Here is a 25,173-nt window from a genome sequence, read left to right as displayed (position 1 = left end):
TTGTAAGGGAAGGTTAGGTTTAGGGGTAGGGGTTGGGGTAGGGCAGTGGTTCTCAACTGGTTTTGCTTCGGGACCCAGATTTTACATTGGACATCAAGCGTCGACCCACCATAGTAAAAAACATAACCTGTACTAAATGTATCCTGGGTCACATTTTCTTTTAACTTGCATAGTTTTGTTTCAACCTCCTTTTAAAAGTTGATGAGCATATGTGAGTCCATTATATTTACTATCCAGTTTATTTCCTAATTTAAAACATAATTCAAACAGAACATATATTACACAGGAAGAAAACTTTGTCCACATGGCTTGAAGGTGCAGACATTAAAGCCCTTTATGTACTTGTGCTTATATTTACAGAGCAATGTCATATAAGCACAGGTAAACCTAGTGCCATCTTTGATTTTTAATGGGAATGACAACGAGGCTGTGAGGGATCGACTTACCATCTCTTAAATGGCATAAACTGTGTGCTCAAAGCACAGTATGCGTGATGTAAATTTCGTCATAATCCAGTCCGCGCGGCCTGACCGCGCACCGGCCAGATTTTCTAGACTAGCGGACACGGTCATCGTCGGCGCATACGCCGGCCATTGACTCTACACAAAGAAGATGTAGTGGGCATGCGTCAAACGCGTTCATATTCGCTTGCGGTCAGAAGAGTATACTCACAAAGGCATTTAGACATTTTTTGTATTTAGACCAAACTTGACTCAAACAACTGATTTCCTCTATCAGAATCAGAATCAGCTTTATTGCCAAGTATGCTTACACATACAAAGAATTTGTTTTGGTGACAAGAGCTTCCAGTGTACAACAATACAAAAACAATACAAAAACAGCAGCTAGACATAGATAATAATAAAAAATAAAAAATAGTTATACACATACATACATACACACACAGACACACACATACATACATACACACATACACATACGTAGTGCAATCTAATACAAATCTGTTATATGTAATGTACAGTGCAAATACAAATCTGTTGTGTACAGTGCAAATGTTTTTTTTGTTTTTTTTTCAGAGGAATGAAATGGCTGAAGAGGTTGGATGTGTTTGATAAATATAAAAAAGACTAAACTGTGTATTGCACATAGTTATTGCTCAATGGGGCAATTTAACTGTTCATGAGATGGATAGGCTGAGGGAAAGAACTGTTCCTGTGCCTGACGGTTCAGGTGCTCAGAACTCTGAAGTGTCGGCCAGAAGGCAACAGTTCAAAAAGGTAATGGGCAGGGTGAGTGGGGTCCAGAGTGATTTTTCCAGCCTTTTTCCTCACTCTGGAAGTGTATAGTTCTTGAAGGGGGGGCAGGGGGCAACCAATAATCCTCTCAGAAGTCCGAACTGTCCTTTGTAGTCTTTTGATGTCTGATTTCGTAGCTGAACCAAACCAGACAGTTACTGAAGTGCAGAGGACAGACTCAATGACTGCTGAGTAGAACTGTATCAGCAGCACCTGTGGCAGGTTGAACTTCCTCATCTGGCGAAGACAGTACAACCTCTGCTGGGCCTTTTTCACAATGGAGTCAATGTGTGTCTCCCACTTCAGGTCCTGTGAGATGGTAGTGCCCAGGAACCTGATTGACTCCACTGCTGCCACAATGCTGTTTAGAATGGTAAGGGGGGTCAGTGTTGGGGTGTTCCTCCTAAAGTCCACAATCATCTCCACCGTTTTGAACGTGTTCAGCTCAAGGTTGTTTTGACTGCACCAGACAGCCAGCTGTTCAACCTCCCTTCTGTATGCAGAATCATCGTCATCTCAGATGAGGCCGATGACAGTGGTGTCATCTGCAAACTTCAGGAGCTTGACAGAGGGGTCCTTGGCGATGCAGTCATTGGTGTAGAGGTAGAAGAGTAGTGGAGAGAGCACACATCCCTGGGGGGCACCAGTGCTGATTGTACAGGTGCTGGAAGTGAGTTTCCCCTGTCTCACAAGCTGCTGCCTGTCCGTCAGAAAGCTGGTAATCCACTGACAGATAGACATGGGAACAGAGAGTTGGTGTAATTTATTCTGGAGTATAGCTGGGATGATGGTGTTGGAAGCCAAACTGTAGTCCACAAAAAGGATCCTTGCATATGTCCCTGGTCTGTCCAGATGTTGCAGGATATGATGCAATCCCATGTTGACTGCATCATCCATAGACCTGTTTGCTCAATAAGCAAATTGAAGGGGATCTAGAAAGGGTCCAGTGATGTTCTTCAGGTGGGCCAACACCAGTCTCTCAAATGATTTCATGACCACAGACGTCAGGGCGACAGGTCTGTTGTCATTAAGTCCTGTGATTTTTGGTTTCTTTGGGACAGGAATAATGATTGAGCGTTTGAAGCAGCATGGGACTTCACATTGCTCCAGTGATCTATTGAAGATCTGTGTGAAGATGGGGGACAGCTGGTTAGCACAGGATCAAAGACACGCTGGTGAGACGCCATCTGGGCCTGAAGATTTCCTCGTCTTTTGTTTCCGAAAGACGCGGCTCACATCATCTTCACAGATCTTAAGTGCAGGTTGAGTAGCAGGAGGAGGGAGGAGGGGGGTTGCAGGAGGTGTTGGTGTTTGTGTGAATTGAAGGTCAGAGTGGGTGTGGGATGTGAGATTGGGCCTTTCAAATCTGCAGTAGAACACATTCAGGTCGTCAGCCAGTTGTTGGTCCACCACAGGGTTGGGGGTAGGAGTCCTGTAATTTGTGAGTTGTTTCATGCCACTCCACACTGATGCAGGGTCGTTAGCTGAAAACTTGTTTTTCAGCTTCTCAGAGTATCTTCTTTTAGCCACTCTGATTTCATTGTTCAGTGTGTTCCTGGTATGATTGTACAAGACTTTATCCCCACTCCTGTAAGCATCGTCTTTGGCCTTCCAGACCAGAGTCAGGTTTGGAGCTAATCAATGTATAAATGGAAAGTAAAGAAGTGAGTATTATGTCTCATAATTAAGATTGTATATCAGGCCTCAATATACATGCTTGGAAATTTTAAAGGATCACTGAAATGTTCAGTTGCCTCACTCATGATAAAACTCCTAGTTCAAAGGACATGGACAAAGAGGCACCCGAGGAACAGTGTACTAAGTGATATGATATTATACGTTTAAAAGGATGGTATCAGCCCCAGGGTACTGAAGGCCTGAGCAGACAAGCTATGTAGGATTATGCAGCACCTCTTTAACATTATCCTGAGCCAGGAGAATTTTCCTGTGCTGTGGAAGACATCCTGCCTTGTTCCAGTACCTAAGAAGTCTTATCCATCTGCCCTCAATGACTATAGACTGGTTGCCCTAACATCGCACATCATGAAAGTCATAGAGAGACTGATATTGGCCCATCTCAGACCTCAGGTGAGCACCACTCTGGACCCACTGCAGTTTGCCTACCACCCTGAGGTTGGAGTTGAAGATGCTATCATATACCTGCTTCAGCGAGCCCTTTCTCACCTGGACAAAGCAGGCAGCACTGTGAGGATCATGTTCTTTGATTTCTCCAGCCTACATTGATCCAGCCTACATTGCTGCATGAGAAGCTCCAAAAGATGCAGGTAGATGCCTCCACAACCTCTTGCATTATTGACTAACTGACGGACAGACCACAGTTTGTGTGGCTGTGTGTCTGAGCAGGTGGTTAGCTAAACTGGAACTCTGCAGGAGACTGTACTCTCACCTTTCCTCTTCACCCTGTATTCCTCAGACTTCCAATACAACTCGGAGTCCTGTCATCTGCATTCTGAGATGCTATTCTTCTCACCACAATTGTATAGAGCGGTTATCTAAGTTACCGTAGACTTTGTCAATTTGAACCAGTCTGGCTACTCTCTGTTGACCTCTCTCATCAACAAGGTGTTTCCATCCGCAGAACTACTGCTCATTGGATGTTTTTTGTTTTTGGCACCATTCTGAGTGAATTCTAGAGACTGAAAATCCCAGGAGATCAGCAGTTACAGAAATACTCAAACCAGCCCATCTGGCACCAACAATCATCCATGCGAATATCTAATCAGCCAATCGTGTGGCAGCAGTGAAGTGCATAAAATCATGCAGATACGAGTCAAGAGCTTCAGTTAATGTTTACATCAACCATCAAAATGGGGGAAAATGTGATCTCAGTGATTTGGAGCTTGGCATGATTGTTGGTGCCAGATGGGCTGGTTTGAGTATTTATGTAACTGCTGATCTCCTGGGATTTTCAGAATGCTATTCTGAGATGCGGGTTGGTGCAGTTTTGGCAACACGAGGGGTCCTACACAGTATTAGGCAGGTGGTTTTAATGTTGTGGCTAATATATATATATATATATATATATATATATATACACACACTATATTGCCAAAAGTATTCGCTCATCTGCCTTTAGACGCATATGAACTTAAGTGACATCCCATTCTTAATCCATAGGGTTTAATATGACATCGGCCCACCCTTTAAAGCTATAACAGCTTCAACTCTTCTGGGAAGGCTTTCCACAAGGTTTAGGAGTGTGTTTATGTGAATTTTTGACCATTCTTCTAGAAGTGCATTTGTGAGGTCAGACACTGATGTTGGACGAGAAGGCCTGGCTCGCAGTTTTCGCTCTAATTCATCCCAAAGGTGCTCTGTCGGGTTGAGGTCAGGACTCTGTGCAGGCCAGTCAAGTTCTTCCACACCAAACTCGCTCATCCATGTCTTTATGGATCTTGCTTTGTGCACTGGTGTGCAGTCATGTTGGAACAGGAAGGGGCCATCCCCAAACTGTTCCCACAAAGTTGGGAGCATGGAATTGTCCAAAATCTCTTGGTATGCTGAAGCATTCAGAGTTCCTTTCACTGGAACTAAGGGGCCAAGCCCAGCTCCTGAAAAACAACCCCACACCATAATCCTCCCTCCACCAAACTTCACAGTTGGCACAATGCAGTCAGACAAGTACCGTTCTCCTGGCAACTGCCAAACCCAGACTCATCCATCAGATTGCCAGATGGAGAAGCGTGATTCGTCACTCCAGAGAACGCGTCTCCACTGCTCTAGAGTCCAGTGGCGGTGTGCTTTACACCACTGCATCCGACGCTTTGCATTGCACTTGGTGATGTATGGCTTGGATGCAGCTGCTCGGCCATGGAAACCCATTCCATGAAGCTCTCTATACACTGTTCTTGAGCTAATCTGAAGGCCACATGAACTTTGGCGGCCTGTAGCGATTGACTCTGCAGAAAGTTGCCGACCTCTGCGCACTATGCGCGTCAGCATACGCTGACCCCGCTCTGTCATTTTACGTGGCCTACCACTTTGTGGCTGAGTTGCTGTCATTCCCAATCGCTTCCACTTTGTTATAATACCACTGACAGTTGACTGTGGAATATTTAGTAGCGAGGAAATTTCACGACTGGACTTGTTGCACAGGTGGCATCCTATCACAGTACAACGCTGGAATTCACTGAGCTCCTGAGAGCGGCCCATTCTTTCACAAATGTTTGTAGAAGCAGTCTGCATGCCTAGGTGCTTCATTTTATACACTTGTGGCCATGGAAGTGATTGGAACACCTGAATTCAATTATTTGGATGGGTGAGCGAATACTTTTGGCAATATAGTGTATATGTATGTATACACACACACACTACCGGTCAAAAGTTTTGAAACACTTACTCATTTTTTAGTATATTTATTTATTTATTTATTTTCAAAACTATGGAATAACATAAATGGAACTATGGGAATTATGTTGTGACTAAACAAAATCCAAAATAAATCAAAACTGTGTTATATTTTAGCATCTTCAAAGTAGTCACCCTTTGCTTAGAATTTGCAGAAATGTACTCTTGACATTTTATCAACCAACTTCTTGAGGTGCTGTAACACATGAATTTCCCTTGGGGATAAATAAAGTCATCTATCTACTGTATCTATTTATCTATCCATCCATCCATCCATCCATCCATCCCATGCATAGATGCAAATGCAACCAAGCTTTAATTTCACGCAGTCAATTTACAACATTTTTACAACATTTTCAATTGTGCTCTCCTGTCCCAAAAAAATAAATACAAAAATAATAAATAAAAAACTTTCTCCACATCATATGTGAAAAATCTAGAACATGGCTGTTCATTTTTACCCAGTACATTCTCTGGAAGCATTGTACAATTCAAATGTCAGGGATTCAAAATGCATTTTATCATTTTACATCTGGAAAACCAGTTCTGCATCCTTGCTGTGTACAGTGTGATAAGAGGTTGTGCACGTTTTTGAAAATTTTACTATGCAGGTTAAACTGAGACTTTTAGTTTGAAGACTCAATTTGAGATCTCTAGTTTGCAGTCATTATGAATAATCAGATTAGCTCTAAATAAAAGTCCTGCAAGATCGTCTTGTACCTCTTGTCAAAGTAACCCAAGCATTCATTTTAAAATTGGGTTTAAAAGTTTTAGACTGGATATATTTATATAACTGGAATGTTAATGGAGGATGATGAGGAAGATTTTAGAACAGAAAACAGTGGGACATTTTCAGCTGTCTTTTCTGTCATCTCTGATGTTGTGTCTGGTGAGTTTTTTTGTTCTTCTGCTATGTGTTTATGAACGTTAAATAAACAGACCTGGTAGTAGATTTAAAAAGCATTCTGTATCATGAGACAGTTGCAGTCGTGCAGTGTGAGAGTACAAAGGGCATATTTCAGATTTTTGCATTAGACAAGTAATGAGCTGAAATGTGGTGAAGTCTAAAAGTAGGTCGTATTAACTTCTCTAGACTCATACGAGTATAGATAACATTACAGATCTCTGATTCTGAGCATTTTCACCTCTAGTAGCCAATAAATAAATAAATAAAACACTGTCTGAGACGTCTAGATTGGATGGTCATCACATTTATTACAATTTATACAAATACCTTTTAAATAAACTATTTCACACGTCAAATCTACTTACACTTGCGAACACACACACAGTTTTTAATTTAAATCGAATTAATTAAACAAAAATGCCAATAATGGGCAATTAATACACGGCCAAACATTTTACTAAGAAATTGCTTTTCAAATCTGGAAAAATCATGTCAAAAAATAAAATCTTAAAAAGTCACGTGACAGTTTATAGTGAATTTACAAGTTTCCAGTCATGCTTATAAAGTCGTGTTAGCTGCGTTAATGACCATTTAAGTATTTATTCGTGCGTGTGTTCGTCTTTTACTATGAAATATGTGCTGGTGACGTCATATTTTCGCGACTTTTTTATTTTATTTTTATTTTTTTTGGAGATCATGTAAGAATGTTTTGGCGATGACAGAGCAGCTGTGGCAGCAGTATTATCGCTAGTGCTTACATCTTTTCTCAGTAAATGTATGTGTTTCAGAGCAATTGAACTGCTTGTTGTTGTCATGTTGGATATCTCACAAAAGTAAATCAACCTGCCAAAATGAGGAAGTCGCGTTTTATAAGGAAGAGTCACACTCATCATGACACTTCCCATAAGTAAACTCCTCCGATCAGTCCGATATTCGTTGTGTTTGGGGCAGTTTGTTCTCCTGATCAGTGATATTCAGTGTGTTTGTGGTAGGTTTTCTTCGCAGCTGGAGTTGTTTGAAAGGATCAGAGATGTTGAATGTTCCGTCTCAGTCTTTTCCAGCAGTCGGATCCCAGCAGAGAGTCACACCGACCGGACAGTCCCGAAACAAGGTCCTCGATTCGTTATTAATCCAGATTATCATCAGGAGAGATTTGTTTTGTCATGCTGTTATTACATAACTCTAGTTAAAATGTTGGAAAATTGTCAGCTGATTAAATATAAGTGTAATTGTGATGACAGCATAGTTAATATGCTACCATATGTGTGATATAGATTGTGCATGTTTTATAACGTTATGCAAGCAGCTGTGAATGTTGTAATGTTTTGTATTGAATACAGGTAGTGCTGAAGCCAGGCCACAGTCTCCTGGACTGGATCCGACTGACCAAGAGTGGACGGGATCTAACCGGACTGAGAGGAAGACTGATTGAGGTGACAGAAGAGGAGCTGAAGAAACACAACACCAGAAATGACTGCTGGACGTGCATTAGAGGTAATAACGTCCCCAATGTGTCCACAGGAGTGGTGCAAATCTGCTCAATACCACCCAAAACAACAGAGGCCTGCCGCTTTCAGGGTGTGCAGCAGTGTGGTTGTATTCTGTAAGGCCTATGAATGTTTTCAATTAAGGATGTCAATAGATTTAATTATTTGAATTAATTGTATATCAATATTTTCTGAGAAAAGCCCCCAATTAAAGACAGTTCAATATAAATAATGCATAATAATTATAAAAGTAATATAGTGTATATAATAAATGTATTCAAATTGAAATATATTGCATTATTGTGCCAGACCAGTAAAGCATTGTTTAGATGAAACAAAAAGTGGCTTTTAGGAGTCAATATAGGCCCTATTTGTTTATATCCGATTAACTGCAGGTAATTCATTACAATTAAAGGAATAGTTCACACCGGGGGGCCTGGGTAGCTCAGCGAGTATTGACACTAACTACAACCCCTGGAGTCGCGAGTTTGAATCCAGGGCGTGCTGAGTGACTCCAGCCAGGTCTCCTAAGCAACCAAATTGGCCCGGTTGCTAGGGAGGGTAGAGTCACATGGGGTAACCTCCTCGTGGTCGCTATAATGTGGTTCTCTCTCTCGGTGAGGTGCGTGGTGAGTTGTGCGTGGATGCCACGGAGAATTGCATGAAGCCTCCACACGCTCTATGTCTCCGCGGTAATGCGCTCCACAAGCCACGTGATAAGATGCGCGGATTGACGGTCTCGGACACGGAGGCAACTGAGATTCATCCTCCGCCACCCGGATTGAGGCGAATCACTACGCCACCACAAGGATTTAAGGCGCATTGGGAATTGGGCATTCCAAATTGGGTAGGAAAAAAAAAGGAATTGTTCATGCAAAAATTTTAATTCTCTCATAATTTACTCACCTTCATGCCATCCCAGATGTGTATGACTTTATTTCATCTGCTGAACACAAAAGTATGTGCAAGTGAATGGTGACCAAAAATCACATAAGTCAGAATTAAAGTAATCCATAAGACTCCAGTGGTTTATCCATATCTTCAGAAGCGATCCAATCGGTTTTGGAAGAGAACAGACCAAAATATAGCTCCTTTATTCAGTTTACATATAATAATCAACAGTCTCCTTGGCGATCATGGGTTTTCCAACCCGATTATACTTCCATGCATCAAGCACTAGGAATCTTGGCTAGAGACTGCAATTGCAAGATGTAGGTACAGTGAAAAAGGAGTTACATTTGGGTCTGTAGCTGTTCTCACCCACTGATTAAGTCGCTTCAGAAGACATTGATTAAACCATTGGAGTCTTATGGATTACTTTTATGCTGCGTTTATGTGCTTTTTGGAGCTTTTGAGTGCTGGTCACCATTTGCATTGTATGGACCTACTGAGCTAAAATAATAAAAAAAAATGTGTTCTGCAGAAGTCAGTCAGTCATGCACACCTTGGATGGCGTGAGGGCGAGTAAATGATGAGATAATTTTCATTTTTGGGTGAACTATTCCTTTAAATGCGCCACAGTGGCTTCAACTTCCATTTTCATTTCTTTTTCGCGCCAATTTCCCCAGAAGTGACGATTTTGTTCTCTCAAACACATGGGAGAGAAACACTGCTTTGTTCAAATTTTCGCATTGATTTGACTGTTGCCATGTGTGGCAAAAAGTTAATTTTGGACCTTGGCTGGCTCTGTATGTGTGCAGGTATGGTGTATAACGTTAGTGCCTACATGGATTTCCATCCTGGTGGGGAGGCGGAGTTAATGAGGGCTGCTGGGATTGATAGCACTGACCTGTTTGACCAGGTAAACGTGTCATGAGTGAGGCATTTGAAGACACTAAGGGTGCATTAGGATAGGAGAACATAGTTGGATCATAAACACATTTTGTCCAGCCGAGCCTTGACATTTCAAATGGTTTATCAGGTGCATCGGTGGGTGAATTATGAGTCCATGCTGAAGGAGTGTCTGGTGGGGAGGATGGCAACAAAGCCCAACCCTGCTCCACAAGGTCCGGTCAACTCTTCGACTCTACACACAGTAGAAATGTGCTTATTGCTGGGCTCAACAATAAGGATAATTTTGCCAGTAGTTCAGATTTCTTTTGCTCCATTACCATTTTTACCACAAAAAAATAAAATAATATAACATGAGGTTGTCTTAAAGGAATATTCCGGGTTCAACACAAGTTAGTCTCAATCGACAGCATTTGTGGCATAATATTGATTACCACAAAAATTAATTTTATCCTGCCAATTTTACAGCTTTGTTGCCATGACAATGTAATGTCAACAAAGCCTAAAATGACTGTAAAAATTACATTTTTAATTTTTTTTTTTACAGTTCAAATAATACACAGGTTTTAACAGAAGAATTAATGTAAGTGCTTTTATAAAACTATAAGCTTCACATTTCTGCCTTTAAACCCTCCAAAAATTGACCCCATTGACCTCCATTGTAAGTGCTTCACTGTAACCTCGATTTTTGCTTTTTTTTTTAAGAAAAGGAGGGATGAGTCAAAATTATTTTTGTGGTAATCAACATTATGCCACAATTGCTGTTGATTGAGCTGAACTTGTATTGAACCCAGAATATTCCTTTAAGACATTATAATCTGAATAATTTATATGATCTATGAATTTATTTACCTGACATATATTTGTGTACAAAAATCGCAAGCTCCAATGAGATTTTCTGACTGCTACACAACATTGTGCAGGTTTTTTTATCATTTTATCAGTCTGCCTGCAAATAAAGTTGTGTTTACAAGCTACCGGTTTAATACAGTGTGTTTGAGGAAGAACTAATAACTGGATTTGAAAACTCGCCATGTTATTAGGATCAAATCTAAATCAAATAAAAATCAAAAAATATAAAATCTTTGTTTTGATTGAGACACTTAGTAGTAATTACAGTTGAAGTCAGAAGTTTACATACACTTAGGCTGAAGTCATTAAAACTCATTTTTTTAAACCACTCCACAGATTTAATATTAGCAGACTATAGTTTTGGCAAGTTGTTTAGGACATCTACTTTGTGCATGACATGAGTAATTTTTCCAACAATTGTTTACAGACAGATTGATTCACTTTTAAATGATTATATCACAATTCCAGTGGGTCAGAAGTTTACATACACCAAGTTAACTTTGCCTTTCAGCAGCTTGGAAAATTCCAGAAAATGTTGTCAAACCTTTAGACAATTAGCCAGTTAGCTTCTCATAGGAGGTGTACTGAATTTGAGGTGTACCTGTGGATGTATTTTAAGGCCTACCTTCAAACTCGGTGCCTCTTTGCTTGACATCATGGGAAAATCAAAAGAAATCAGCCAAGACCTCAGAAAAAAAATATTTATGGACCTCCACAAGTCTGGTTCATCCTTAGGAGTAATTTCCAAATGCCTGAAGGTACCATGTTCATCTGTATAAACAACAGTATGCAACATACCTCTCAGGAAGGAGATGCATTCTGTTTCCTAGAGATGAACGTAGTTTGTTGTGAAAAGTGCAAATTAATCCCAGAACAACAGCAAAGGACCTTGTGAAGATGCTGGAGGAATCAGGTAGACAAGTATCTATATCCACAGTAAAACGAGTCCTATATCGACAGAACCTGAAAGGCTGCTCAAAGGAAGAAGCCACTGCTCCAAAACCACCATAAAAAATCTAGACTACAGTTTGCAAGCTCATATGGTGACAAAGATCTTACTTTTTGGAGAAATGTCCTCTGGTCTAATGAAACAAAAATTGAACTGTTTGGCCATAATGACCATCGTTATGTTTGGAGGAAAAAGGGTGAGGCTTGCAAGCCGAAGAACACCATCCCAGCATTGAAGCATGGGGGTGGCAGCATCATGTTGTGGGGGTGCTTTGCTGCAGGAGGGACTGGTGCACTTCACAAAATATATGGCATCATGAGGAAGGAAAATTATTTGAATATATTGAAGCAAAATCTCAAGACATCAGTCAGGAAGTTAAAGCTCGGTTGCAAATGGGTCTTCCAAATGGACAATGACCCCAAGCATACCTCCAAATTTGTGGCAAAATGGCTTAAGGACAACAAAGTTAAGGTATTGGAGTGGCCATTACAAAGCCCTGACCTCAATCTGATAGAAAATTTGTGGGCAGAACTGAAAAAACGTGTGCGAGCAAGGAGGCCTACAAACCTGACTCAGTTACACCAGTTCTGTCTGGAGGAATGGGCCAAAATTCCAGCAACTTATGGTGAGAAGCTTGTGGAAGGCTACCCAAAACATTTGACCCAATTTAAATAATTTAAAGCAATGCTACCAAATACTAACTAAGTGTATGTAAACTTCTGACCCACTGGGAATGTGATAAAAGAAATAAAAACTGAAATAAATAATTCTCTCTACTAATATTATGACATTTCACATTCTTAAAATAGTGATACTAACTGACCTAACACAGGGAATGTTTATTACGATTAAATGTCAGGAATTGTGAAAAACTGAGTTTAAATGTTTTTGTCTAAGGTGTATGTAAACTTCTGACTTCAACTGTAAATGTGATTTCCTCAAGCAGAACTGAAATAATCGATACTTTTGGATGGACAGGAATTCTGATCATAAAGACCTTTGGTATTTTCTGTACAACCTTTCGTGGAAACTGCTGTGCCATTATTAGCTGGGATTCCATCCACGTATTTTAATGCAAATGTTGGGATATTGCATAAAAATGCTGGATAGAAACACCAAGATGTGAACAAAATGTGCATAAAAAAAAACTTATACGCTCACATGAGGTGGACAATTTTTTTTATTCAATAAAAAGTCATGCGCATAAACTGTGATGGACAAATTTGTGATGGAAAATTCCTACAGAATTTATATAGCAATATAGATGTGCATCAAAAAAGTGACTATGCCTCAACAAGCCATTTGAATACATGAATCGCTCAGAGAATATCATCAGTATCATGGCATAGCCTTTCAAATGTTGCTATGGTTATTCTGAAATGCCAGGCCTCTCATGAAAAGGATTGTCTACGATTACCTCCCAGAAATGTGTGACAATTTCACTCCAGACATAAGACATTTACCGCTGAACGCTAGCAAACATGATGTTCGTCAGAGTGTTTTGTCTGAACACTCTAAAGTGCAAGTAAATAATTGCATTTAATGAAAGAGCCACAGTGACTTCATCTTTCATTTTCATTTCTGTTTTGCGGCAATTTCCCCAGAAGTGACGATTTTGTTCTCTTAAACACATGGGATGAGAGCGCCACTTTTTCGCCAATTGTTTTTGCGATATTCAAGTTTTTTCACACAAATTAAATCCGCAACTTGGATGGAAACATAGCTATTGTCGCAGGTGTGTTATTCTAGTTCGCCGATTATGAAAATAGTCATTTTACATAACAGTCAAATTGTCTCTTCCTGTCTAAGTGGGCAGTTATTGGCCAGAATCAGCTTTAAAGTGGACCAGATTTTAAGTCTGCCTTGCATTCACAATCAAACTCAAATATGTGGTCTCTACACAGTTGACTCAGAAATGTGAAATTTGGTCTCTAAACTGTTGTTCTTTTGGCTCCTACAGCTCAGACATCAACAACGGAGAATGCTCATGTGAACAGTACGACATCAAACTCACATATCAATTGCAAACATTTATAATTTTAAAGAGTGAGACTAGTCAAGTAAATATTATTTGGTTATTTGAGTTATGAAGAGATGAAGATTTTATCTGTGATGCTCCTCGTATCAGGTCTGTCTCCTCCTCCACCCTTGAAACTGGAGCCTTCGACTACTGCTGCTCCCATAGCCAAAGATCATCGCCCTCGGTGCGTTTGACTTTCATTATATGATGATTGTAATTATACTGAGTGATTCTACCAGTCTGAGTTCTCCAAAGTAAAAAACTGTGTTTGGTCACATATCTGGAAGACTATATGTCTGTCAACCAAATTGCTGGCTGCTTGTTTATACAGTAAGTAGCACTGGCTGAAGAATGCTGAGTCTGTTTTGTTGCTCATCTTTAGGTATGATTGGTTCCAGACAGATGCCACTGTCAACATTGTTGTTTACACCAAACGGAAGGTCAGTGTCAGACCTCGTGGTCATGTCTAGTCTCCTTTAAAACTGAAAACAGAAGGTCAGTCTAAACAGTCTTTTGTTTTCCCCACACCAGATTCCCAGCTCCGGCTGTGCAGTGGTGGATCTGCAGGGTGATACTCTTCGAGTGGAGATGCTCTTGGGGAGGATGTCGTACCTGCTCCACTGGCGTGAGTCTTTCTGCATGGATTTCTTCAAGCACACACACATGAACATTGTTTTGAATTGCTCTGTATCTTTTATTATAAGATTGATTGATTTTCTTTTTCAGGCCTGTCCAGTGAAGTTCAAGGACGTGTTGATGGTCAGTACTATGTTAAATGAATATTTTCCATTTGTTCCATTTGTTAACATTAGTTAATGCATTAGGTATCATGAACTAACAATGAACAATATGTTTTATACAGCATTTATTAATCATTGTTACTCTTAGTTAATACAAATACAAATTGCTCATTGTTAGTTCAGAGTGCATTAATGTTAACAAATTCAACTTTTGATTTTAAAAATGTATTAGTATATGTTGAAATGAATATTAAGACTAATAAATATTGTACAAGTATTGTTCATTGTTAGTTCATGTTAACTAATGTTAACAAATGGAACCTATTTGTAAAGTGTTACCAATTAACTTGTTTAATGTAGAATTGTACTGAAAAATTACCATTACAAAGCAGGATTGTGGTATCAGATGATAATACTGTGGTAATGTGATATACTGAATATGATAAAGTACTGAATGATTACCGTAATCATTTACATGGGACCCCAGGGGGATTCAAAGAATACCCATGGTGTTACTATGGTACTGTGCATATCCTTAAATCATAATACAATAGGAAATGTCCATAAAATCATGGTGATACTATGGTACTTTTTTTTTTTTTTATAGTGGAGTGCATTAAAATTAATGGTATCTCACTGATTAGATATATTTCACAGTACTTATTCACATTGTCCCAAAGAAATGTAAAGGTGCACTCGGTGAGTTTTTGCTATTCAAAAAAGGTTTACTCAAAGACATGTATAGCACTTTTTAGAAATATGTTGAAAATTATGCACACTCACATTAGATGAAGACTCAGAGTTGTGACAGTAACAAAACAGAAGAAAGACAGACATCTTCGGTGTGATGCGGCTGCACTTAGTAAAAAACTTTGTGCATCCAGGACGTCAGGTGTCAGTATACAGTAGGGCTATTCAAATAATCGATTATTTCCCTTGATATTTTAATTGCAATTTATTCATTTCAATTAATAGAATTAACAATTTGTGTGGAGCAACTGCATGCTGTGTTCTGTATGTACTGTAGGCTACACATTCAAAAACTATCTGAAAAGGGCATGTTCCTCAAATGCTTCATTTTAATTGCATGAAAAACAAGGATGTTATTCAAATTGTGTATAAGTTAAACACAGAAAGTGAGCATTACTGATATGCCTTTAGACTAATCTCTGATATGCAATTGCATTATATACACAACCAAAACATTTTGACCCAATGGGAGTAGACCTAAACAGAGTTCCATAATTGACACTTTTTATGATTCGTTAATTGCACCAGCTGTAATTGTAATCTCGATTATTTTTTCGATTAATTGTGTAGCCCTGTTATAGAGTCCAAAACCACTGGTACTATTGGATCAAAAAAGAACCAGCTCAGAACTCACTGAGTGCACCTTTAAAGGAGAAAAACAGAAACTGACACCGAAACAATGCTCATTTTTAAGTGCTTCTTTGTTGTTGTTTTTGTTTCTCTGCTCATAGTCCAGACAGCCCAGTCGATTGGAAAAGTTCAGGTGTGTCTCCACAAAACAGTCAAAGACAAGTGGACACGAGTGGGGCAGCCACTAGAACTCCACGATTCATTTATTCAGAGTAAAGAACGCTGTGAGTAACAAACCTGTGAATGATTGAAAGTTTGAAAGATTTACATTTTAGGTAATTTGTTTTAGTAGTTTGTAAAAGTAAAGGAACACATTCAGATATTACATTTTTTTATATATATATATATATATATATTAGAAACCCTGCTTCAACATTTTTAAATCCAGAGAAACAATGATTTGGAGTGTCCATTGGTACAGCTTTATCTATGAAGCATTTAAGGAAAAGTTCACCCAAAAATGTAAGTTATGACCCCCCCCCCCCCCCCCCAATTCTTATAAATTTCCCCCTTTTTCTCCCAATTTGGAATGCCCAATTCCCAATGTGCTTTTTTTAAAGTCCTCATGGTGGCGTAGTGATTCGCCTCAGTCCAGGTGGCGGAGGACGAATCCCAGTTGCCTCCGCGTCTGAGACCGTCAACCCGTGCATCTTATCACGTGGCTTGTTGAGCGCGTTGCCACGGAGACATAGCGTGTGTGGAGGCTTTACGCCATCCACCGCGGCAACCACGCTCAACTCACCACGCGCCCCACTGAGAACGAACCACATTATAGCGATCACGAGGAGGTTACCCCATGTGACTCTACCCTCCCTAGCAACCGGGCCAATTTGGCTGCTTAGGAGGCCTGGCTGGAGTCACTCAGCACGCCCTGGGATTCGAACTAGCGAACTCTAGGGGTGGTAGACATTATCACTTTTCTTAATGACAATTACATTTGCAGCTGTTTGTCTGTAATGGTTGCATTTGATTAGTTTAACCATGAATATGGTCTTAAATGTATCTTGTGCACAATGCGCAGTGTGTGCTAAGCAGTCATAAAACAAAGCGGCTGATGTCTTGTGAACACAAGCGCTGCTGCTTCGATCCAATCAGATGCCCACGCCACCTTTCTCCCATTGAAAATACAGAACCTGAGGCTACCGAGGAACCATGTAGAACCGCCTTTCGTTACTTTACGTTTTTATAATGACTAGAAAGGTTAGGATTCACACTGAAATAAGATAATAAGCCGCTGCATTCTTTACATATTAAGAGAGTGTATAGACACCGCAAAACCTGCCAAATGCGTTTCCAAAAGTAAACGAACAGCAACCGATCAGACAAAAACCAACATAATCTATATTAGATTATAAAAAACTGATTGACTGTTCCACAGAGGTAAAAACTAGTTGTTGAACGTTAACTAGACAGAAGTTGATGCAATGAATTCGTTTTTATTACCATAACACAGCGCTTTCCCTTGGTGCTCGACCTTCCCTGTGATCACGATCTCCGAAGCAGCTACGAGACGGCGCGTAGAGCGGAACATATGTGACTCGATTGGATTTGGACTGACAACATTTAGAAAATAATAAAGATTTCTGCCACAGACCTGCAATAATCATTTCATTTAATTATCGAAGATACAAATACCTTTTTGAAAGTTCAAATAATCCATTCAAAATCCTCTTGGCTCAAAAATCTAAGGGGCACGTGCCCCTCGGTCTGAATGGACATGACTCCTCTGACCCAGACGTATCATAAAAGTAGTCCATGGACTCGTGCATCATATTCCATGTTTTCTGAAGACATACGATAGGTTTTGGTAAGAAACAATCCAAAATGTAAGTTATTTTACAGTGAAAATCTTGGAAATCCTGCCATAGCTCTCCTTTGTGCGTTCATTAGTGCATGAGAAAGAAGAAATGATGATGACAGAATTTAAAGTTGTGGGTGAAATGTCCTTTTCATTGGTTTGGTGCCTTCCTGCCTTACAGTAAGTTTCAACATTAACATTCAGTTAGTGGTCGACCGATACAGGTTTTTCAATGGCTGGTACTGATATCTAGAGAGCAAAATGACCGATATTAAAGCCGATAAACACAAACTTTTAAAGTGAAACAAACACTTATTCTGTGCAATATTTACTCAACTAAGCATACATTTTAAAAGAAAAAAAAAACTTGGCTATCCATTAACAAATCAAGTTTTAATCAATTTTGTCAAATTTTAGACAATCAGCTGTTTTAATGTATAGCTGTTAAATTTGCCCAGTTTAGTTGCCTGATTTCCTTCTTAAAGGAATATTTCACCCAAAAATTCAAATACTCTCATCATTTACTCACCCTTATGCCATCCCAGATGTGTAAGACTTTTTGGTGATTCACATTCTTCATGCATACACCCCCTACTGAGCAGGGAGAATAATTTCCAGCAAAAAAGGACTTAATGGTATATATTGATCTTATTCTCATCCACATCTATCATATCACATCTGAAGATATGGATTAAAACACTGGAGTCTAATGGATTACTTTATGCTGACTTTATGTGAAAATTTTGGCACCCATTCACTTACATTCATTTCATTGTATTCCTTTAATACAATTTTGTTCTTTTCATATTTGTTCCTAGTTTTATGTTTGTGTTGTTTATTAATGTTTTAAGTTGCCGTTCAGAGCAGGTCTCTATCGATAAAACGATTTGCATCTCAAGGGACTGACTTGGTAAAAAATAAAGGTTTAATAATAGTACCAGAAAACATTGTCTTGCAGGCCTCTTCTACAGGGAATGTGTGTTGGTTTCCAGAACAGAAGTCACACATGACACCCAGATCTTTCGTTTACAACTTCCTCCTGGGTCACGTCTGCATGTTCCTGTGGGCAGACATGTCTACCTCAAAACCTCTGTTCAGGGTAACACGTTATTTCACATCACTCGTCACCAATGTAGAGTGAGACGTTAAATTTAAATGTAAATTTTTCAGCAGGCTGAGTGTGTGTGTGTTTGGTGTGCAGGTGCAGATGTTGTGAAGCCCTACACACCAGTGGATCACACACTAATGCCTCCAGCTCAGTCCAGTGCAGAAATGGGCTCATATGTACATCTCATGATAAAGATCTATCCCGATGGTGTGTTGACGCCTCATCTCTCCAACCTTCCCATTGGTTAGTAACTGTTCATGTTATTGTCCATGCAGTGGTTAAAACAACCAGTAGAGATTGTGCAATATTATTTATACTGTGATTAGAGTTACTGTATATTTGTAGAATGGGATGTGAAGCAGTTTTGTTTCGCCACTTCATCGCAGTTTCAGAGGGGTATACGAATGTGTTATTCCGTTTTTTTTATCATCTGTGTTATCTGTGGTCTCTGGCAGGAGCTCCTCTGTCAGTAGGTGGTCCCAAAGGGTCCTTTACCCTGCGAGTGCTGCGTGATGTCACTCACCTGTACCTGTTAGCAGCCGGCACAGGATTCACACCCATGACTCGTCTCGCACACCTGGCCCTACAGGACATCACCTCAATCAGGTCTACATCACAGAAATCTCAATAACTCAGTACACATAGTCATTGTCCCTGCTATCAATAATGTGCTCATGATGCATTAAGTTCTTCAGCTCCTGTAAATACAGTTGTTGTGATTAGAATTACATCTGTTTATGGTTAGAATGTACACTATATACTGTAAATAATAGAGCCAAAATGTAAAAAAAATTGAGTGCTGTTTTTCCAGCGAACTCAGGTATGTGTGAAAACTTTGTCATTGTCACACCTCCCTCAGCGCTCCGCTCCTCATCACCCGATTTCTAATTCACCGCACCTGCACTCGATTCACTCGCTCATCGCTGCCTGCATAAATAACTCACCTTCACGCCACTTAACTGTCAATTCTCACACAATGGACTCGCAGTGTTTATTTACCTGTCTGTATTTGCTCTTGATCTTCGTCGATATCTGTTTAGTGCTTAACCTGTTGTTTTGCCTGTTACCTCTTCTTCAGTTTGTGAAGCTTCTCTTCTGTGTGATATCACCTGTACCATTGATCTCACTGTGTAAACCCTGTGAATCTCAGTAAACGCTCTTGCACTTGGTTTCACTAACTACAACTTGTGTGGCTTGAATTCCTGACAGTCATATAGCTTATATATTTCTGTAGATAATGCAACGGCATTGCTCCGAAATAAAGGATGGTTATTTACTGCAGTAATGTTTTTTTTTTTTTATTATTATTATTTGGAAATTTATTTTTTTATTATTTGATATTTTGTTTTGAAATTGTTTTGGACTGTTTTGGTTTGTGAACGGTGCTTGGTCTGTGGTCTGTGCACTTCCTGCCTCCTCCTCCACATGACGTGTGAACTTACCAATGAGCTTGCGTCATCCCTCTCATGAGCACACGTCACAGAGATGTACGGAAGCGAACATTTGTTGTTAAAAAGTATACAAGTATTGTTTTGTTTCTAAAAATAATCAATCGTTTGCATTCAGAAGAACTTTATTTGTCGACTGGAGTCGTGTGGATTATTTTGATGCACCCTAAAAAATTGGACCGTCAAATATCTTAAATTCTGTTTTGATGAAGAAAGAAACTTGGATACATCTTGGATGGCCTAGAGTAAATTATCAGCAAATTTTCATTTTTGGGTGAACTATTCCTTTAAAAGAGGATGCAAGTGTAAACACCCTACAGAGTAACTGTTTCTATTAGCAGCAAAACATGACTTTAAAGGAATCATTTACTTGTTACATTACATCACGTGGATGGCTGTATATGTGTGCGCTGCTTACCTGGGGAAGTGATGACACCAGGATGCACTGTGAAGATGACAAGCTGATGGAGGGAGTGTGATGCTCTGGGTTTTGTTCTGCTGGGAAACCCTGGGTCCAGCCATTCATGTGGATGTCAATTTGACATGTGCAACCTACCCTAAACATCGTTGCAGACTAGGTACACCCCTTCATGACAATGGTATTCCCCATGGCAGTGGCTTCTTTCAGATGGACAATGCGCCCTGCCACACTGCACACATTGTCCAGGGATGGTTTGAGGAATATGATGAAGAGTTCATGGTGTTGCCCTGGCCTCCAAATTCCCCAGATCTCAATCCGATTGAGCATCTATGGGATGTGCTGGACCAACAAGTCCGAAGACTTACAGGACTTGAAGGATCTGCCGCTAATGTCTTGGTGCCAGATATCACAGGACACCTTCAGGGGTCTTGTAGAGTCCATGCCTCGGTGGGTCGGCGCTGTTTTGGCAGCACGCAGAGGACTAACAGCATATTAGGCAGGTGGTCATAATGTTTTCATCAGTGTACTTTTTCGAACAATTTATTTTTATATAACTAGTTCAAAAAACAGGGGGCCTGGGTAGCTCAGTGGTAAAAGACGCTGGCTACCACCCCTGGAGTTCGCTAGTTCGCTAGTTCGAATCCCAGGGCATGCTGAGTGACTCCAGCCAGGTCTTCTATGCAACCAAATTGGCCCAGTTGCTAGGGAGGGTAGAGTCACATGGGGTAACTCCTTGTGGTCGCTATAATGTGGTTCATTATCGGTGGGGCGTGTGGTGAGTTGAGCGCGGATGCCGCGGTGGATGGCGTGAAGCCTCCACACGCACTATGTCTCCGTGGCAATGTGCTCAACAAGCCACGTGATAAGATGCGTGGGCTGATGGTCTCAGACACGGAGGCAACTGGGATTCATCCTCCGCCACCCGGATTGAGGCGAATCACTACGCGACCACAAGGACTTAAAAGCGCACTGGGAATTGGGCGTTCCAAATTGGGTGAAAAAACAGGCCATGGAAATTAAATAGTATCTTTTCAGAGGCAATGTCCGCCAACCAATTTTGTTTGAGGATGAGTTATAGCCTATTCATGGTTAAACTATTTTATAGAGATATAAAATACAGTCAGATATATTCTATTTTATAGAAATAAAAAGTTTTATTTGGTTGTTGGTTTTTTTAACTATCACTTGCATGCAACACGGAATACAATATTTACAGTAATAACGTCATCGAGTGATAGATGTTTTCACTCTTGCGTTGAGCTGCAGTTGCTGGCATTGTTGCACGTGTGAAACATACTCTACTGCACAAATTTAAAAAATGCTACAAAATCTATGTTTTTATATATGTAGCATGTTTTCCCACACTATAGGCCTAATGGAATTTGAATATCATATGCTCAAATATCAACTATTATTTTATATGTATGTTTATGTGGCTGTTTATCATGCGCCAGCAGATGGCAACAGTATGACACATACCAAACTGCATAAATGTTGCCTCCACAGGGCACTCCGAAGGGAGAGCAATCATGGTGGCTTAACTAAAGGGTTGTTCCTAAAACAAATACAAATTATTTAAAAGTGATTTCCGAATTTCAGTTATTTTAAAGCCCAAAACCTTCAGTCACCACACATAATTAAGCATTTATTGCTTTATTAATGGAGAGGGAAACACCATCACAACAACAACAAAAACAATAATAATAAGCAATTTAATTGTGCGACACAGCATTCCATTTCAATTAGACCACTCGCATTTATTGTAATTTTAACTGTGTTGTCTTTATTTTCACACATTCATAAATTGAAGATTATGATTTGTGGATTGCCTTTTGTATTGTCTTTTGGGCTTCACTCTTTTGTTGCACTGGCTTTCTCTTCTTGTTGAACTCAAAAGCTGGAATAATACTGGAATACACGTAGGAGAGATAGCGGAAGACTGTCATTATGATGCACATTTCGCCAGAGAATGCAAAGTAATTTGCAAGAAAACACAAAAGTTTTGCGAGAGCATGCAAAACTTCTCGGGGGAACGCAATGTTTTGCAAGAGAACGCAAAAGCATTTGCTTATTTTTTTTATTTTTTTTCCCCCACCTAAATAATTTTTTCCCACTACTTTGACCCTTTAGGGGCTCAGTACATCCCTGATATTTACTTTGTAATCCATTATTCTTTAGTCAGGTGTTAAAACAAATATTTTCACCTATGATTTGGAGATTTCGTTTTTGGAAAATTTACAAGTAAAGTAAAGTAACCTTTTGAAAGGTGTTTTTATTAAATTTTTACACAGAGATAGGTAGATCTATTATGAAAATCAGTTATATGCCAATGGTGTGAGTCTAAAAATTGGAGTTCAAACTTTTTTTGTATTGTTTTTCTTAAACTAAAGGAGTGCCTATGACTCTAGAAGTATTAAAAAAATCTTGATATCCTTTTAGATTTTGGTTCTCAGTTTTTTTCATTTTGACTCCCCTCTACAAAATAACGGATTACTCGGTAAATAATCATCCATTGCATTTGATATTTTGGCTTTGATCATAATTTATGTGTTTGTTTCGTCAGAAAAAAGTATTAACAAAATCCAAAATTCCAGCTTGGGAAGTTTCTGAAAATTTGGTTTATTTGACAAGGAATAACCCTCCATGGACTCTCTTCACATATCCGGGTTTAGAATGTGGAAGTAAACAATAGCAGGGGCAACGTGTATAGCCGTGAATGGGAGACCACAACAAATATAATTTTGCTTACCCATTTGCTCCAACAGCAAAAGAAAAAAATCCACGATTACGCTTTCACAGCTTTCCAAAAGAAGAAAAAATAGAAAGTGGTGGATCACATCAGTCAGAACAGAAAAAGAGGCCAGATTTTCTGTCACTCCCTCAGCAGCTACACTTACGATTAGTTTTTCTTGATGGATGTATTTTCACAGTGTATGTCTAACATGTTGTCTCTTTCTTTAGAAAAACCAAGCTGATGTTCTTCAATCGTCAGGAGAGGGACATACTCTGGCGCTCTCAGCTGGATGAGTTGTCTATGAAAGAGGAAAGGTAGGAATCATGAATTACTGTTGATCGATCAGGAACATCACATTTCTGACTTCTATAGTTGAATGCTCAGGAGTGTCTTATACTGTCTTCAGCAGTTTGGTGGTTGGTTAGCTGAAACGAGGGCTCGTTTCTGTGTTTTTATCAGGTTTGGGGTGGAGTATGTTCTTTCAGAGCCTGCAGACTCATGGACTGGCAGAACAGGACGGATAGACTCTCATATGCTGCAGAACTTCCTGGAGAAACCGGAAAACTTCAAGTGTTTAGTGTGTGTGTGCGGGCCCACTGCGTTCACAGAGCTCGCAGTGCAGTGAGTGTTTATAACCACACACACTCATGATAAATCAGAATCTATTCCAGTTAATGCAATTATTATATCCTTAATTATTTAATAGATATTTTTTTATGGATTGATGGTTTTTCTCACTTTACAGGTTGGTCAGGCAGTTGGATTTCAGCGAAGAGGAGATTCATGTATTTCAAGGCTGATGGGACCATTGGAGTTTCTTTCTTGCAGACTATTTCTTTGCATATCAAATGCACTCTCTCAAAAGTATGCAGTTATCCACAGACAAAGGCCGTTACTCCTACAGTAACAAAAGCACTTTTTCGTCAACATTTCTATTGGAGACTTTTTCCCCACTGGTTTCATTGTCACCAAGCCTGGCAAATGCCAGCTGACAGTTTGAGACTTACAACTTAAAACAAGATTGAATATTTCTTCATACATATTTGAGTGTCCAGAAAGACAGAAAGTTCAAACAAAACAACAGAAACATCAATAGAAAGCAGTTTTGTTGCTGTCCTCATATAGCAGATATTCAGAGTGGCCAGTTAATCAGACATGGATGCAATACACGGGTGAATTAACAGTGAGCATTATAGTTACTGTTTGGAAATGTTAATTTGACTGCCAAATTAATAGTTTCTAGAGAAACTAAGGTTTTGCGATTCATTTGTACAGAACATTTGACAAATGTATTAAATTAGCTGTAAATGGAGCACAGTTTTACTCAAATGAAAACTCCTTAAATCTGTTACCTGCCCCTCATACTGTTGTAGCTGAATTGAAATCTGGTGGCATCCCAATTGTCTGAGTGTCACACATTTGATGTCAGTTTAGAGTGAACATGGGGAGAACTATTTGTACCTGTTAATCTACTGTACGTTGCTGTGGATAAAATGTGTTTGATATATTACAGTCACCCAAATATTTATTTCTAGAAGAAAATATATGAAGCTTATTTCTTGGAGAAATCTGTGAAATAGAGAATGACTGTAACACAGCTAATTATTTAAATGACCAGAACTCTATACACTCTGGATGGTTTTCAATAAAGGTAAGCTCAAAGATTCACACAAAATTATTTTAGAAAGTGACTTGAGTTATCTCCTGTGGCAGTGGCAGCAGTATTAGACTCACTGTTTAGGGTGTTGATATTGTGATCATGGACTTTAATGCTGAATGCAGTACTTCTCAGATCTGTTCAGCATCAACACTGCCTGATTCATGTTTGCCACCTATAGTAGTCCAGGAACTGACACAAAGAAAGTTGAACACCTTTAGGGTACGGGGTTTGGTTTTTGCTGGTTAGCCTCGGCA

The 25,173-nt window shown here is 39.6% G+C and overlaps 1 protein-coding gene across 4 annotated transcripts; it reads left to right on the top strand.

The window, feature by feature from the left end:
* Nucleotides 1–6,333: 6,333 nt before the first annotated feature.
* LOC127452533 (cytochrome b5 reductase 4-like) lies at nucleotides 6,334–24,923 on the top strand. Of its 4 annotated transcripts, none has more exons than XM_051718047.1 (17): nucleotides 6,334–6,513; nucleotides 7,524–7,642; nucleotides 7,872–8,025; nucleotides 9,719–9,819; nucleotides 9,940–10,024; nucleotides 13,571–13,606; nucleotides 13,739–13,814; nucleotides 14,013–14,070; nucleotides 14,162–14,255; nucleotides 14,357–14,389; nucleotides 15,852–15,974; nucleotides 18,507–18,647; nucleotides 18,750–18,899; nucleotides 19,112–19,262; nucleotides 23,487–23,573; nucleotides 23,719–23,880; nucleotides 24,005–24,923. In XM_051718047.1, the coding sequence occupies exons 1-17, from the start codon at nucleotides 6,423–6,425 to the stop codon at nucleotides 24,057–24,059; spliced, it is 1,716 nt and encodes a 571-aa protein (XP_051574007.1). In that variant the 5' UTR covers nucleotides 6,334–6,422; the 3' UTR covers nucleotides 24,060–24,923. The 4 variants fall into 4 exon arrangements, with proteins under 4 accessions (XP_051574007.1, XP_051574011.1, XP_051574010.1 ...); XM_051718050.1 differs by lacking the exon at nucleotides 6,334–6,513 and adding an exon at nucleotides 7,179–7,306; XM_051718049.1 differs by lacking the exon at nucleotides 6,334–6,513 and adding an exon at nucleotides 7,420–7,438.
* Nucleotides 24,924–25,173: the final 250 nt, after the last annotated feature.

This window comes from Myxocyprinus asiaticus, chromosome 15 (genome assembly GCF_019703515.2).
Source record: "Myxocyprinus asiaticus isolate MX2 ecotype Aquarium Trade chromosome 15, UBuf_Myxa_2, whole genome shotgun sequence".
Classification (NCBI taxonomy): Eukaryota; Metazoa; Chordata; class Actinopteri; order Cypriniformes; family Catostomidae; genus Myxocyprinus; species Myxocyprinus asiaticus.
Note: the sequence above shows the minus strand (reverse complement) of the source record. Positions and strands in the feature narration are given on the sequence as shown.